The sequence below is a fragment of the Quercus suber genome, unplaced genomic scaffold, assembly GCF_002906115.3.
Source record: "Quercus suber isolate HL8 unplaced genomic scaffold, Cork oak 2.0 scaffold_32, whole genome shotgun sequence".
Lineage (NCBI taxonomy): Eukaryota > Viridiplantae > Streptophyta > Magnoliopsida > Fagales > Fagaceae > Quercus > Quercus suber.
The window spans coordinates 566,018-584,071 of NW_027069497.1; the positions used below are offsets into that span (position 1 = coordinate 566,018).

Here is an 18,054-nt window from a genome sequence, read left to right on the forward strand (position 1 = left end):
GGGCCTCGATAGCCTGCTTCTCATAGCCCTTTAAAGCTGACTCAGCATTCCGACGAGCCTTCTCCACCTTGCCTAGCTGGGCAAGTGTTTCCTTAAACTTTTTCTTTGCCTCAGCTCGGGCCTTGTCTGCAACCTCCTAGCCCTTCTTGGCTTTCCTTGCCATGTCCAGGGAATGGTCAACCCATTCCTCGGCCATGAAGGCAGTCTGGACGGCCTGTAAAATGGAGGAGCAAACAAAACAAAATGAATACAGTGTAAAACTTAAATGAAACTTGATAGATGAATAAGTTGGGTAAGTACCTTGGCAAGGTCTTGCTTCAGGGACAGAAAGACCTCTCTCTTTCTAAAGGACCTTAGCTCCTCCATATCCTCGGAGAGGCACAACGCCCTCTCCAGGCATTCTGTCACTAAGCCAGAGCTATCTTTAGTGGGGTCCCTCAGGTTGGCGTTATCTAGCCCTAAGCTTAAGGTGAAAACGGGCCTTCAGATAGAGGCCTTTATGGGTTGATCCCCGCCAACATCTTTAGAAGACCCGGTATGCTCGGGCCTCTTCTTCTGCTGCCCCTTCCTCACGCGCGCTTCCTTAACAGGGGGCTCAGCAATCTCCCCCTCCTCGGCAACTTCAGTACTCTTGCCTCCCTAACCGCATTTCCTCTTCTTATCTACGACCTTGACAGGGGATGTGCGCATCGCGGCAGGTGTCTGAGGGCAAGGTGGCATCTTCACGGCCAGGGAAAAGCCCCCAGTATGGGTTGACAGAAGAGCCAATAGGTTAAGGGTCTTCTCCTCGAAACCCATGTTTGCTGGTACCTGGGTCTGTGAAGTGCTGGAGGCGTCTAGTCAACAAAAAAGGTCAAAATCCTTGTCCGTCACCTCCTGAACCAACTCGGATGTGGATTTCGAAGCCTCAGCGTCTAAAGGGATAGGAGGTTCTTGTGAGTAGAGGAGCCTTACGGCTAAGGGGGTGAGAAGCTGAGCGTCCTGGGTTCCCTCGAGAGGTGGTTCTTTAAGCAGGAAGTTAGGCACAGCAACGTCTATTTAGGCTAAGCGAGAGTCTCGGGCTTTAATCACGTTCTTCAGACTTTGAAATCGCTTGATGGAGGGCTTGTAGCCTAGGATAACAGGGCCGCCCTCAGTTGCCCATCCTTGTGCAGGAATATTTCGGATTTAAAGATCATGTTTAGGTCCTTGAAGTTCACTAAGTGTTTAGCGAGAGCTATATGGTACTCGTCTGGCAAATAAAACCATGAAAGTCGTTAGAAAAACAAACAAGAAAAGAGAAGAAAACTACAAAACTATCTAAGCTCAGTGAAATCCTAAGTATGACCCCAGTCCTCGAGAATGATACCTGGCTCCCCCTCCTAGGTGGGACAATGCATCCCATCATGCCATCCTCCCGAGACGAGGAGGAAATCCTCGTCCATGCCTTTACTTGAATCTGGCAGGCAGGAGATTAACCTAACTTATGGGACTCTACATTTCATGTAGTACTTGGTTTTCTCCCCCTTTTGGCACTGGTATACACAGTTTACGTCGTGCCAGGTAAGATTTGTCCTTATCCTACGATTCAGTGTATCCACACACTTGAGGATTCTAAAGATATTGGGTGAACATTGGGTCGGGGTTAGCCTATAGTTCAAGAGGTAATCCCGAGTTACCGTTCCCATAGGGAGTTCTATCCCACCTTCAATAAAGGTGATCAGAGGAATGACCACGAACTCGGAGGGTCTATCTAGAACCAACCACTCACCCTTCTCACAGTGCCGGATTTCCACATCATCAGGGATCCTATATTATGCCCTAAAGGTTGCCCTAGCCTTGGCAGTGTCCACTACCTTAGCATATCTACCCATGACCTTTTCAAAGTTGAAGTGTGAGACTTGCGAATAAGAAGGTGCAAAGTAAAACAACCCACCTACTGATAAATGCAAAGAAAGCTCCTTGGGAGTGTTTGTGCTTCTATTTAGATCGCTAGAATGCTTAAAATGAGCCTCAGCCAATTCCAAGTTCTCCTTTTATAGGGGGTAAAAATGTTGAGGTTTATGCCCTAAAATCCAATTGGCTTGCATGTCATGAATAATTAAGTTGTTTAATTATATGAGACTATCTATTTATGAACTAATGGGACATTATCTTAGTCCATGAGATGCATAGTATGTGATTTATGTGAAAAGTCACAGAAGATGTAAATCACAAGTTCTTTGTAAATTCAGAATTTTAGTTCGTAGTCGATGATGAAATTGGGCATTTCATCTGCGAAGACTATAACATATCAACTAAGATGATTTGTCTTGATCATGGAAGTGGAGACTTCTAGTTGATATGTTTTAAGAGTTAAGACATATTGAACTGGACCGCTGTGAGATTTATTATTCTCCTAGTGACTGTCAAATGAATAATAAATCTCACGACTTCTATTTACATCAACTCTAAATCCTGAGAGAATAATGGACCTGATCATGAGATGTAGGTTGCCTTGATATATCAGGAGTGAGATCTATAAGTAACGGTCAAAATCTCAGTATATTGGGCAACCGCATTTAATGTTGATGGAACATATATTCTCGAGATGGAATTTATAATCTCTTAACAAAGATATAAAATATTCCCATGAGATAAGTTTAATGAGTTTAGTTATTTAGAGTGTTGGGCCCAACCACTTTAGTAAGTAATTACTAAAGTATATATTTATGGAATTGGATTTCATAAATGTATATTGAATAACATAAAGGATTAAACCGGGTACTCAAGGATTAAGATGTAGTAATCTTCAAAGTGACAGTTATAGATAAGGCCTAAAGTGCAACTATATTTATATAGTGGCATTAAATATAGTTAATGGTAACTTTGGACTTGTCAAGAGTTGACAGAAAAGCCCAAAACCCATTGGAGCTAGTGTCTTATTGGTCCCTTTTAGTCCCACTCCAAGCCACACACTTAAGCCCAATTGGAAAGACCCAAGAGGCCAGCCCAATTAGATAATTGGTTAGATACAAAAGGAAAAACGTTCAGAATTTTAGTGAGTAACATCATAGTGAAATAATCTCCACTCTAATTGATAAGTGTAATTTTTACATGATTTTTATTATCCTCTTATTTATTAAAATTGTTAGTTTTCCTTTATTTCTTTTGATTTGATTTGATTTTTTTTATTTATATTTATCTATTCATTTGTGCTTTGAAGGAATGAGAAGAGCAAGGAATCAAAGGAATTTTGTACAAAATCCAAGTCCAATTCGGATTAGGATTCCAGCCTGCACATCAGTTAGTATTTTCAGCATAACTTTGGGGTCAGATATCCAATCGAGATGATTCAAGTTGGGCTGGAAAGTTAACTTAAAGGGGTACAACTTTGTAGTTTACCAAAAGTCCGAATTCTGAAGTTAAATGGGCCAAAATCGTCGGTTAAGTGAAGCCTAAAAATCTGGAATTTTCTCCAAACGAGAATAGGATTCCTTGACCTATTTAAAGGCTCTTTAGGGTAAAAAGAAAAAAAAGGAGAGAAAACCTGAGAGGAAAAGGGGGCTGCCGCATTGAAGATTTTTCTTTTAGGAGTCTTTCTGAAGAGGAGAATCTGAGGGCAAAGGCGAGAGCTTCATGTTGATCAACCATCAGATGAAAGACATAAGTTTTATTTGTTTTCTTTTCAGTTTTATTATGAACTAAATTTTATTTTCTAGAGCGTTGATGTAGTCTAGCAATGAACACACAATTTATATTCTGAATTATTTTATTTTTAATATTTCCATGATTGAGTGTTTAATTCTTATTCTTAATGCTTACTATTTTTTACGAATTATGGTTTGATCAATTGAATTACAATGAGACCGAGAGGTGATTTGTTATTTTAGTTCTAGAATTAAACACCATTAGTTGAGCGAAAGTAGAGATGCTTTACCGCGACTAGTGTGATTTTTCAAAAAATTCAAAGTACGTAATGAGTCTCCAATTAATTAAATTCACATAGAAATATGGAATTGTTAGTTGAAGATATTTTTAATATTATTCGAGAGAAGATATTGAATACTTAAGGAATTTTTAATCATCAACGGGAGATTATTAGAATTTAATAATTAGGAAGAATAAATTGTGTGGGATTTGTTAGGTGAAATCAACTGCTCTAGATCCATTCTTATCATATTTTTACACTTTTAGATTTTAAGCTTTGTTAATTTTTTATTCATAGATTTATTTTTATTAAATAGTTTAATTTAATTCAAATAGTAGAACGTTCCATCTATTTTCGATTTTCCAAATAGTACTTAATTTAGTAAATTTCGGTATTCAATAACATAGTTAATCCCTGTGGGTTCGACATTCGTTTTCTAAAAACACTTTACTACTTGTTACGATTCTGTGCGCTTGCAGATTATTTTACGTGAACACTAATTATTCCTTTGTAACTGATTGAGAGTCCACACTTCTTGGGTGTTAGTGGAATTAGAGTGGAGATTAAAAATATTCCCAAGTGCTTCGATCTTTGTTTTGAAATTCACTGCTTTATGGTACACTCTCTTATAGTTGAATTCTGAAATTTACATAGTGCATATTATAGATTGCGATTGAAGTAAATCCATTAATTTTCCACTGCGTACATACTTATTTCCTTCAAAAAAGTGAGCGGCAAAATTCCCGCCCATCTATGTAAAGAAGTGAGAACCGTACGATCTTGATCAAACCGTCAAATGTGGGGAGACAAATAGCCGCCTGAAGCTATAAATGCAAATTTGTGGATTCCGAAGCATTAAGAGCGTGCGGGAGTCAGGCGAAAGGAAGTTTGGATGTGGGAACGCATATGGCACGTGCATACCTCACTTGGGATATTAAAACTGTACTCTTGTCACTAAACAAGCAGTGAAAGTTTTAGGGGGCTATTGTGGGTACCCGAGGACCGAGGAAGAAGCTGAAAGGTCGCAGCGCTAGCTGGAGGACCGAGAAAGAAGCTAAGGGGTCATAATGTTGGCCGAAGGCCGAGGAGGAAGTTGAGGGGTCACCGTAACGACGTGAAGGTGCTATAAACCTCAGGTTTAAGAAGAGGAGCCGCCCGAGAGAGGGAAGTTGGGACCTATAAAGAGCAAGAGACAGTGGGCAATAGGGAAGTTTTAGGCCTGTAGTAGCCTATTGCATCCGCATTAATTAGAGCCACCAGCTTTATCAGCCGCATTAATGATGAGGTGACTTGAGCAGTACAGGCCACAGCTAAGTAAGTTCTTGCCACCATCCTCTCAGATGTGAAAGGTAACAAGTGTCGGAAGAGGAGGAAGATGAGAAAGAAATCAATGGTGGAGATACAAAGGAAGGGGGCTATATAAGAAAGGGAAAGGGCGCCAAAGAAGGGGGTCTTTTTGGAAGGGGGAAAAAAGGAGAGAGGGAAAAAGAAAGAAGAAAGGGGAATAGTGTGATCTTCTGTTTGAATTTTTCTTCCTTGGGAGTTTCTATGTAAAGCTTGATGTTTATTCATTTTTGAAATGCAAGTCTGAGTCTTGAATACTGGTGTCCTCGGGCAGAATATTTTGCTGTTGTCTTTTCCCATCTCTTACAAATCTTATTGATTTGGGCCAAGTGTGTGGGGAACCTCCCACCATTCTAAGTGGGCCTGGGCTCTTTCATTCATTTTTCAGGTCCTTACATATATAATAATTGGACAGTAGACATTAATGTAAATGAAAGGGAAATCTTGCGCCGCTATTATTTCTGTTATTATTAATTTATTGCGTTACAACTTACATGATATAATGAACAGCACATAAATAAAACAAGAGTTTTCTGCCTAGCTTTAGCTTTATGAATTTTTAGGTACAACATAACCAGTTGGTCCACTCAGAGCTAGTATGTCCATTCCTTTGGAAGAAATATCTCTGGTGAAGAATTTTGATTTTGGGACAAAACGCAACATTGTGCTTGTAAGTCTTTGCCATTCTTATTTATGTTTGAATTGCAATCTCTATCTTTGGTACCACTTTTGGCATCTGAAAAATACAGTCTTCTCTGTTAGTGATAGATCAAACACAACTAAGAAAGCTGCTAAAAAATAAAGATCCCAATGATTAGAAGCAAAACCTTGTCGAGGTGATATTTGCAAGCCTAATGCATGCACATTGAGGTTCAGAGCTTGAACCACTCGAGAAGGAAGGAGAACCGGAGAGCAAGCTGCATAGTAATAAGCCCAAGGTTATATCTTTATGTAACGGATATACGTAACTCAGATCTTACATGTATATGGCAATACGAGTACTACATATAGGTGAAAGAAGTGTAGCATGAACTTATAATTAAATTATATCTTATGTACTGTAACATTACGCTCACGTATATTTAGAATTTACAAGTCTCACGTTTATGTGACTGAAGTGCAATATATATTTACTGTATAAAATACTTTTCATAGAAGATAAACACGTCATGATTCATGAGTCCAAGTGTTTGACAAGACAAGAACTAAATATAAATATTAAGTGTAAGACTAATTTTAATCCTTAATCTAATTATGATCAATTATTGATAAATGATCTTCTAGTCAAAGTAGTATTTGACAACAAACATGGGCCACATGGCTATATTGTTGCTTGCAGGCACATATACATTGAGAAGTATGAACACGGACATAAACACGGACACAAGATTCAACAATATGATAATCATTTAAAAATTAAGACAAGACATGACAGAAATATGACAATTAGTTAATCAATTAATATTAATTGAAATACTTTATTTATTTATATTTTAAATTTTCAAAATAAATAATAACTATCAAAATCTTTAAAATATATATAAAATCAAAATAAAGTTTTAAAAAAAATTTCCTCCCCAAACCCTGAGAGTATGAATGCAAGAGTGTCACCAAGGTGGGTGTTCATATTCAACACAAACATACACCTTGAAATTCAATATAGGTTCAATATTGTACCTGGCTTCTTTTTTGATTGGAAATTGGTCTCTACCCTTTGTGGAAGGAAAACTCCAGTACCGAAAGATCTTCTTCCTGACTCAAGGAAAATAGCTTGCATTCCAGGTCCTCCAGCTGCCCAGTTGGGGCCATTTTTCTGTCTATGTTGTGGTCTTGAGCTAGATTTATAATTCTGATGACACATATTCTTAGCTGTTACTAAAGATATCAATTCTCACATTTTAACAAGTTGGAAAAAAAAAAAAAATTGATATTGACTATTATCACTTAACCCAAAAAAGAAAAAGTGAGCCTCAAATTGAAACGTTAAAAGCTCTAAGCTGTGAAAACTTATTCATTCTCAAATTGAAAAAGTGAGAATGAATTAGTTTTCACAGCTTAAGATTGTTATTTTTATTTTATTTTTGTAAGTTATATATTTTTACTGGATCTTGATTTCACAACCTCATGCTCTAATAGGATAGAAGAAAGAGTCAAAAATTGCAAACTCTTTAGCAAACATTGTTAAATTTAGCTAATAGAAAAACGTCTCACACGTGATATCAGCATCTAATCTCAAGATGAACAACTTCCACCAATTTATTTAAATCCGTCACAACTAAATTCATGGTTTCTAAACTTATTCTTTCACTATTAGTTAGGCTTTAGCAATGTCAAAAGCTCAAAGCTTTTGATTCCTATCAAGCTTATTATTTTATGCCTATCTATAGAAAATGTAAAAATATGTGCCTTCAAGAGTCTATATATATATATATATGACCGCTCATATATATATATATATATATATGACCGCATCTATATATATATATATATATATATATCTTATTTTATTAAGAAAAAAAAATGCTTTTGTAAATGAGTAAGAAGAAGGTGAATGTGGATGGGGCGGTTTTTAGTCAATTTTGCCAAACTGGGGTGGGTGTTGTGATCCGAGACCATGAAAGAGAGGTTATAGCACAGCTTTAAGCAAACAAATTCACCAGCTGTTGGGACCTTTGGAAATTGAAGCAAAAGCTATGGAGGTTGGGGTTTCGTGTACTTGGGATGTGGGTATAAGGGAAGTGATCTTTGAATGTGACTCCAAGATTGTATCTGATACTCTTTTGGGGTTATGTACGCCACCTATGATTATCTCGAATATCTTGGCTAGGGTATTTCTTAAGTTTCAGGATTTTCAACTGGCTTAAGTGTCTCATGTTAGGCGTCAAGGCAATAGCCAATAGGCCGGCACATATATTAGCAAAGCATGTCAAAGATATAGTCAATAGTGATAATTTTGTAACATGGATAAAATAAAATCTATCAATAACGAAGTCAGCTATTGCTCATGATGTTATTACTTCCCATTAAAAAAAAAATTGTTATTACTTAATAGGGTTACAGTTTGACTGATTGAATTGAGTCATGTTTCAGCAATTAAATTAACGATAATGTGGCCTACAATAAATTTAATCCCAAAATAAATTGACAGTTGCAAGATTTATTTCAAAAATAGTAAGGCAACTCAATTCCCCCAAGGAAAACGTGTTATACTGTCACCAAATGAGCTGCCAAAGTTAGAAAGATTTTTTTTTGTCTCCAAAAAAATAATAATGATACGATTTTATATTAATTTTTTTCTAGCCCTACAATCTCAACCAAAAATCCCTTTTAAGGCCATAATTTTCCCTGATTTCTCCTAATATCGTCAAAGGGAATAATTATTTCCCACTAGATATATTAGATTCGTTGAAAAAAAATAAATAAATTAATATTCTTCATAAATTTGCATCATTCAAAAAGACCCTATTTTTTTTGCTTCCAAAAGGGTGGGAAAAAATAAATAAATAAAAGAAGAAATTCATAAAATTGTTTTTCATTCTTCAGTAGTGTTTAGTAATTTTCTTGCTTTTTCTTCAGTTCAAATAGCCACATCTCTCCTACATCAATTTATGCAACGCTGAGCTTCAAATGAAAGTCTGTTAGGTGGATGTGGATGATCACTGTGTTACAAGTATGCATCTACTACATTGCCTATCTATAACCTCAGTAATCAGATCAAAAACCTTCAAAATTCAAAACAATAAAATCCTAGCAAACCATATTCTTAAGTCTTAACCCAATTTCCTTGCTGGTCTTAAGTAACAAGAACAAAATTCTCTCCCTCACGCTAGAGAGAGATTGAGAAACATAGAAGAAGTACCTGCGGGAGTGACTCTTTGGGCAATTTACGATGATGAAGTTGTTGTTGTTGGTGGAGTTGGTGGTGTTGCTGTTGTTGTTGCAGCCTCATATTCACCTAAAAAAAGGAATCAAACACGAAGAATTTAAATCGACAAACAAAATTGCATTCAAAGTAGAGGTAAACTCATGGAGAACCAAGAAATTAAAAAACGAGTGCAACGTACATACAACTTCACAAACAATAAACCAAGAAAAGCAACTACCATGTAATATAAAACACGAACCTTTGTGTCACAAGCCTCATCTAGGACATGTGAAGGTAACCACAACATTCCTTCTTCAAAACCAACCTCACAAACATCCTCAGCAGCCATTAGAGAAAGAAAGAAAGAAAGAAAGAAAGAAAGATTGGGATAGAAAGTGAAAGAGATAGAGAGTGGCTTATTATGTATATGAAGTAGTTCCTTTCTGGTTTCTTGTTCTGGAAATGAGTGAGAGAGAGGCTTTTAAGCTCCAACTTCTAACCTGTTACATAACTACAATAACACTATATAATATTTTTACGTGGAGAAAAAAAATCATATCCATATGTTTGGCTTCGGTGTGACAAAAATAACCACGCGCTTCTTTTACGCGTAATGTTTGGTTCCCATTTCGGTTTTTTGTAATATAATAAGAAAATAATAGTAATAAAACATGGATGTATCCGTGGAGGTGGGTTGGGTTGGGTTGGGTAAACCCCCTCTCTCTTTGGTTGTTGCAGGGTTGTGTTTATTCTTCACTTGATGAGGATCTAGCTTCTAGCTCCATTAACCTTTTGTTTATTCTCAATTTTTCTTTTTCTTTTTTTAATATATTTTTTACATAATATAATTTTTAACAATGCTAAATATGTTATGCAGTAAGATTTTTTTACGATATTTATTTATAATTAGTTAATATCACAAGTTGTGATTGGAATAACATCACTTTCATGCGAACTCATTATTGACACCACAAATTTCTTATATTGGGTTTTTCATCAAATGAATTGGATTGGTACAAATGATGACACTTATGAGAACACTTTTTCTAAGCTATAGAACTGTATTGCTTCTTCTTACCCACCGCACCAACTTTCCATACATTCTTTGAAAAGTTTGGTTTAACAAAGTGGGTTCCTTTATCTGCTACATCTAAAATTTTCACATTCTGAAATTCTGACTTATGAGATTAGAGATGATTTAAGTTGAAGGCAAGTCATTAGGGGATTGGTTTGTTCGAGAACCTTTTTGTTTTATTTTAACTAATCCATATTGAATGTGTTTTGTTTGGTACCCTAATCAACATAAAATTATGTGACTCGCCTTATTTAACTGAGCCCCTTTTGATTATCAATCCGTTTGACAACTATTAGGGTGGAGCTGGTAATGACTAATGAATCAAATTCTTTGGATCGAATTATTACTAAATTTGGCAATGATTGGCTTCGGCTTCGTAACCTGTCAAAATTTAACCAGATTAGTAGTAGGCCAACACTAAAATATTCTTACAATCTTTTAGATAACGTAATATGTAAATCATTTTGGAAAGTTGAAAAGAAACGAAGTTCATATTGGATGACCAAACTTCAAATTCAAATCATTTAGGCCAACAAAATTTGCTTTCTAGATGGGTTCCGGGTCAAGGAAGATCTTGCATCCCTGTATTAAATGAGCAAATATCAAAAGTATACAAGACCTTTAGCTCACTCATACAACAAAACATGCTGTTTTGATATAATTTTATCTAGTCATGAGAAATTAACTGAACAAATTGGTCCATTGAAATTGAGGCAGCTGATATAGCATACATTAACATTGCCATAATACAGCACATTCTAACATGTTTTTCCAATGCCTTTGGAATGGTGAGACAGTCATAGACACTAGGTGGAGATGTCATCATGTATGAATGTCCTAAACCAACCACCAACTCGCCTGTAAGGTTTAGTTTTGGAAACCCTTCTTATCTCAGAAAATTTTTCCTCCATTGACACTCTACTTAAGAATAAGTGATAGAAGCTTCACTGACACACATTTTACTGGTTAATTTTATGAGCTCATGAGTCTCCTCATTCAACCAAACCTTATCCTTCTCCATCCGTTCTGCTACTATAAGTGGCATTTTGCCAGCTTTAGCATAAGTTCGTAGTAGGGAATTATATACCTCAGTACTCAAATGGCCAGCTTTCCTTAGAACGACCAATATTTTCTCTGCCCCTTCAACATTGCCTTGCTCCTCATATTTCTTAAACACTTCTCTAACCAACCTTTCATCAGGATTCCATTTTTTCACACTACCAACAGCTTTGGTAAAATAGTCTAAAACCTTTTCCATCTGTTTCTGATTTAAATAACCCCATGTAAGAAGCTCCCAAGTAGTGTAAGAAGGAGTGATGCCTTTTTCTACCATTTGATTGTAAAAATTTTCAGCCATTTCCATCTGGTTCCGGTTGATGTAGGCTGCAAGAAGTATATTTGAAACCCTAGCATCACCAGTACCAGAAACTGTTTCCCACTCACGATAGAGACTCTCAGCTTCTTCAAACTCCCCAAGTTTCACTAGTGAAGATAACATGCAAGTATACTCAGCATCGCTCATTTTACGATATAATGATATCATCTTCTTCCATATTCGATGAACTTCATCCTTATCCCCCATGTTTGTATGCAAACTTAAGAGAGAAGAATAGGCAGCTCGATTTGCCCGAAAAGCTTTTTTCTCCATCTGTTTCAAAGTATATGATGCTTTTTCAGGGAGTGCTTTTTTTATGTACAAGTTGGTTAGTGCACTATATGTAACCCAATCTGGAACTATATTTTCCTTCTTTAGCTCAAGGAAAACTTTTTCTGCAGTTTCAACATCATTTTGGGAAGCACAAGCTGTTAACCATAGATTGTAGGTAATAACATCGGGTAAAGTGTTCTTCTTTAGTTCATGAATCACTCCTGGGACCTTCTCTAGCTGCCCATTTGAGATATACAGAGAAAGCATGTGGTTGTAAGGAAGGGAATTCTTCAAGAAACCGCATTCGGTCATTTTCGCCATCAGAGCTTCGGCTTTGGCAGACAACTTGTTTTGGACATAGACATGGAGAAGAGCTGAACAAGTGAGATGGCCTGTCATTTTATCAGGAAGATCCTCAAAGAATTTTTCTGCACTATTTACACCACGGACTTTTGCAATCAAGTCCAAGTGGACTGCATAGTCACCTGTTTGCAGCCTGATATCTTGCTGTAATGTCATCCATTCACAAATCTGCACAGACAATCAAATCAAGATGATAAACTAAATGGCCTATTGGGAAGGATACAATGACTCGGAAGTCAAAAATGGTAAAACACACACATATCCAACTACTCACTGCAGTCAATTATAATTGATATTAATATAATAGATATTTAAAAAGATAGCTGCATCCAGCTGAGATCTCCTTGGCTGTCCACAAAAAGAAAAGGCGGTTTAATCTTTGAGTAAGAGCAAGGATTAGTAATGAAAGGCAGGGAGATGACCCAAATCAGCGGTTCGCGTTTTCTGTATTCTATCAAAACCTTAGAGTACGAATTTCCACTACCAGTTTCAACTCCAACAAGATATTTCTATAGAGACGCATTATTTTTATTCTTTTCTTGGCAATTAACTCATGAAGCAATGACTCATTTTCTAGAGATGCAACTTGGGCCACAGGCATCAACTAAAGTAATACATCTTCCAATCCAACAATGCTAAACTACTAAACAAGAAGTTATCCGCATGAATTGTCATCTAACAAGATTAGAATTAAGAAATAAGTCACTAACTCTAGCAAGGTAACATAGGGAAACTGCAATCTGGCAAAGCCCTTGGAATTGCCTCATTATTTTCTCTATTGCGTCATCACATTTCCTCAAGCTAGCTATCTTTGGTAGCTATCATGCCTAAATGACAAGTAGAGATGACTTGAGATGCAAATATACGAGCCTTCTCCAATATTGATAATAACTGGAAGTTTCAGAGTAGGTGGTATAACTTATTTTATTTACATAAGAATTCTCATAATAACATAGGGCCCAAATAAAGAAGTTTTTTTTTTTATAGGTAATAAGACTTTTATTGAAAAATTGAACATCATGTTCACGATGGTGAACACTTTGAACAATGAAACAAATACAAGAAGATCAAGAGCTAAAAGAAATAGAAACTAAAAAATCAGCTACAACAGTACAATTCGTACACCCCCAAATACAAGCCCAAAGAAACAACGTACGAAAAAGTAAACATTTTATATGTTCCAAAGTTCTCGCTTTGTCTTCAAAAATGCGAGCATTACGTTCCTGCCAGACTAATCACATTAAACATGCTGAGACCATGTTCCAAATAAAGAAGTTGTATTTCTTTGTAACCAAATAACCAAATTCCAAAAAAAATATATATATATATATATATCATGATTGTTTTATTGGCACCAATAGAAGCGTCTAACATGTCTGCAATTAATGCATCTAAACCTCAACGGGTAATCACATTTGTTTACATGTGGTTCAGCACATTTGTGACATGTATGGGCCCATGTTTATATTGCCTAGGTGTTCAAGCATGCCTCCAGGAGCTATACTTGATAGAGTTGAGTTTCTCCCACCTCAGGAGAGTTGGTGCGGACAGCAGATTGGACCTATTGATGCTGATTGATTTCATTGGATTTTATTGATCAAGATTATGTTGATTGACATTGATTAATGGTATTAGAGGGATTTATTTTTATTTCCATGTCTGATGTAATCTCATTATGAGTTTATTTTCTTTCCATCATCGATGTAATTTAGGAACCCTATGTAAAAGCTGTAAAATTCACAATTGTGGATGCTTGACCATAGATTTTTTTTTTTTTTTTTGATAGATAATAAGAGTTTTATTGATGAAAAAGAACAATATGTTTACGATTGTAAACTCACTGCCCTTGAAACAAATACAATCAAATCATAAGGAAAGTCTAAAAGAAATAAGGAAATCAGACAAAGGAACTACAATGCGTAAGACCCCAAATACGAGACCACTCAAACAAAGACCTAGCAAGCAAGTTCTTCAACATATCTATAGGTCTCTCATAGAATAATAAAATTATGTTGGAATTTTCTCCCAATGATTGGATTCCAGGCAACCTTAAGTTTCAATCCTCTCCAATCCATGCTGCTAACTCTAGGGAACCCACATGTTGATGCCTAGGTTTCTATCTTTTTTTCACTGCTTGGTGCTTACTCCAAGCAACCCTAGGCGCAAAAGCCTACCCTTTTTTTTTTCCTTTTCATAATGGCTTGATGCTGACTCCTAGGTTCCATCTTTTGGTTATCTTTTACTTTTTTCCACACACAACCCCTTTGAGAGACCTTTGTTCTGTATCACCTAGTTACTTGCATATTGTGTAAATACTCCACAAATATATATCTACTCTGTCATGAGTGGTACTCATCACTGACTAAAAGCTCCAATAAAAATCCACAATTAGTTGCCCAAGAGGCAAAAAGGAGGTGCTTTTCTCTTCCAACTTAGGAAATCCCTAATACGGTTGTGGTTGAAAATTTGCCTTATAATTTTCTTTCCCAATAACTAGACTTGCAATGCTAAACCTACTCTTAACATTTTCCAAGCTTGGAACTGCTAATGGCGCATTTTAATTCCCCATATTTCAACTCCATATGAGAGTGAAAATGTGCAAATGACGCTTCTGTGAGGGTAGCACAAAATCAAGAATGTGTTGTTGTTCTCAAAAACTTCCAGCATATGCAGCTAGCTTGAGTGCATCTGCAGACCTGTAGTGCAATATTAATGAACCCTATTAGCTTTCTCTACGAGCCCTTTTATCTTTAAGGGATGACATACACATCACAGCTCACACATTAACTAGTTTGCGTATTTCTCATTTCGTTAATCCTAACTAAAAAAAGGAACCAAAACAATGACTTATTAATGACAACAAAACCTATAACATAATTCTCAAACCCTTTTGCACACATCTACATTAGAACCACCTCATCTTTCTTCATACCACAACACCCCAACTTCTCTCCTTTACAACTCCTAACTTTACACAATAAAAGCCGGACACCAGACTAGTCAGGGTTGGCCACATGTATTTTTTTTTCCACCATTATATTCTATCCGAAGTCATACTCACTGTTAACCCGAATTCATATTTCATAATACCACACAAAATCAAACCCTTCAACCAATAAACCAAATGCTACCAACCATCAAACATGGAATTCAATTCTCAAACATTAACAATCCACAAGAAAAAAACCCAACCCCATTACCACATACCAATACCCGCACATGCACATTCACACTCACTATTTCACAACTTCTAAATCAAAATTTTTAACCATAACCCCAACCCAAAAAAAAAAAAAAAAAAAAAAACCCATCTTTATATAAACCTCCCAACTCCATTTCTAACCAAAAAAAACAACAACAACATCTAAATTCACTTTACGGAATTCAAATATCTAAACCACAAATAAAGAGAGTGAAAAAAGAGAGAGAGACCTCGAGGGCGTGTTTGTAACGCCTGAGCTTGCGGAGCTGACGGACGATGCGGTTGAGATCGTACTTGCGGACAGTGTGGCCTTCTTCTTTCCATTTCCGAATGGCGATGACGGCGCTGCGTTTTGCGTACACCAGACTCATAAGCCTCCTACCCAGTGTGTCTCTGCCATCGCCCGAGCTTTTCGTTGAGGCAGCGGCGGCGGCTTTTTTCTCCACCACCGCTGCTACTGCTGCTGCAGCTTGCGCCGAGAAGCGGCGGGCGGCGCAAGCCTGGGTTGCACGGAAACGTATGGAACGAAGGAACATTTTTGTTCTCCTTATCAAAGTAGACACAGTCACTTCTGTTTGGTCTCTCTCTATTGTCTTTAAATACATCATCCATCTAAAAAATAATTTTTTTTACCTCCAAAAAACAACAATACATTCACTTCAAGTGTTTAATCTACGTTTCAAATAATACAGTTTAACAAAAATATAATATTTATCAAGAAAATAAATTCTTTACCCTTCAAAAAAAGTGTATACACTTTAACCTAAATTTAAAGTAATAAAGTTTAACAAAAATAAAATAAAATAGTTCAACAAAAATATAATATTCTTGAAACTTGCTATTCGCCAAATGCTAAGTATCAATATTGAAAGAATTTGAGCAAACAGTAGCCTAATCCTGATTATGACCATGATTATCATCCATAGATTCTTTGTTGATGTCCGAATTTATAATATCTTCCACAAGCTCATCTAATTTCATTTGTGCAAGTTCTATGCCAAAATATATATATATATATATATTAGTAATTCTAGGGTTTGTAAAGTTTCAATTTTCAATTATATTCATTGTAAATTTTTGTAATTACTCACTTTTCTTTTTAAATTTAAAATATATGTTGGATATAAAAGGTATTTGACAAATCTAAAATAAAATAAATATTTATTTGTTATACGATTTAAACGGGTTATGTTAAGTAGGTCATTTTGAGTTGACACAAATAAATTGGCGTGTCAAATGTGTCTATTGCGGGTTACATGAGTTAACCTGCTTATGACACATTTCTTATCGGATTGTTTTTAGGTCAATCTGTTTATGACCCAAACCCATTAAGGTCCAACCCTAACCCCAAAAAACTAATGTTGGGTACGTGTCGTGTTCGCGGGTTTGGTTGAACATTGATACCTCTACTTGTAAAGTGTGTTCTTTTTTTCTTTTAGTATTTGTATTTAATAAAATTTTTCATTCTATTATAAATACTTTCTGTCAACCATTAAATATATTTTTTCTCTTCTCAAAAAGGGTTTTTTTTTTTTTCGTGGTTATTATTATTTTTTTAACTTAACTTCAATATCAATTGATGACTTTAACGGTTTCAAAAAAAAAAAAAAATTGATGACTTTAATAATTGTGAAAAATATTATATAAAAATAATGCATATTCTTAATATTACTTTAAAATAGTATATAAATTTTTAATTAAAAATATAAATCACGTGTTAATGGTTTTTTTTTTTTTTTTTTGAGAAAGGTGTTAATGGTTAATGGTTAATTTGATGGCAAGGTTCATCGATAACCATTAAGTCCTTTTGTTTATGACTTTGGTAAAAAAAACTTGAGCCCTATTTGTTTTAATGGAAAATCTTATATGAATATAGTTTTTCACATTTTCTTGTATTTGGTAGTATCAGATAAAAATTAATCAAAATAAAACTATCTTTTACCTTCCTTTATTTAGTTTAGTATGAGATATGGTTGTTTTATGCTAAAATTTTATAGAAAACAACTTATATCATGCAAAACTAAATTAAGGAAGTCAAAATATAGTTTTCCAATTCATTTTAAGGCCGTTACCAAACATAGAAAAATAAAATAGTTTTTTAGAAAAATGGTTTTTTGGAAAATGATTAATTTTTCATAAAATATTATTATTTTTTATTTATTTATTTAGCTTATATTCATTGAAACAAAGCATAGTATGTAGGGAAACCCTTAGAACTAGAGAAGGGAAGAAACCAGCATTGGGAAAATCTAACTACAAAACCAAAACAAGTCAGGGCAAATGGCAAAGCAAAAAGTACTAACAACTAAACAACACATCTATAAAGCATCCAAATCAGCACGTCAGTGCAGCAGCACATGCACTGATGCATAACATAAGTGCACTTTAGTAGGACTTCCAAAATCAAATTAAAATACTACTTGGATCAATCTCCCAATTACAATATATGATAGCATTCAAAACTGACTTCTTGAACTTGGTTTGAAACCCCAACCTAACTTTAATATCCTTAATAATGCTTCTCTTTTGCTACTCTCTAGTCCAAATTCTTTCTTTATGAACTATGCCATTCCTTTACAGCCGAATGTGGTGGACCATTGACCACCAAGTAAGTTTGCAAGTTATTACTCTTAGCCCTTCCCTATTAACTTGTTAAGCCCCCAAGCAA

At 35.6% G+C, this 18,054-nt stretch overlaps 2 protein-coding genes across 2 annotated transcripts; both read right to left on the reverse strand.

Moving 5' to 3' along the window:
• Window positions 1–5,660: 5,660 nt before the first annotated feature.
• Window positions 5,661–9,621, reverse strand: LOC111985415 (uncharacterized). The gene is made up of 5 exons (XM_024017059.2): window positions 9,358–9,621; window positions 9,093–9,188; window positions 6,911–7,082; window positions 6,061–6,150; window positions 5,661–5,969 (listed from the first exon to the last, which is right to left on the reverse strand). The coding sequence occupies exons 1-5, from the start codon at window positions 9,445–9,447 to the stop codon at window positions 5,827–5,829; spliced, it is 591 nt and encodes a 196-aa protein (XP_023872827.1). The 5' UTR covers window positions 9,448–9,621; the 3' UTR covers window positions 5,661–5,826.
• Window positions 9,622–10,735: 1,114 nt separating this feature from the next.
• LOC111985426 (pentatricopeptide repeat-containing protein At4g02820, mitochondrial) lies at window positions 10,736–15,972 on the reverse strand. Its single transcript, XM_024017075.2, has 2 exons — window positions 15,617–15,972; window positions 10,736–12,352 (listed from the first exon to the last, which is right to left on the reverse strand). The coding sequence occupies exons 1-2, from the start codon at window positions 15,920–15,922 to the stop codon at window positions 11,096–11,098; spliced, it is 1,563 nt and encodes a 520-aa protein (XP_023872843.1). The 5' UTR covers window positions 15,923–15,972; the 3' UTR covers window positions 10,736–11,095.
• Window positions 15,973–18,054: the final 2,082 nt, after the last annotated feature.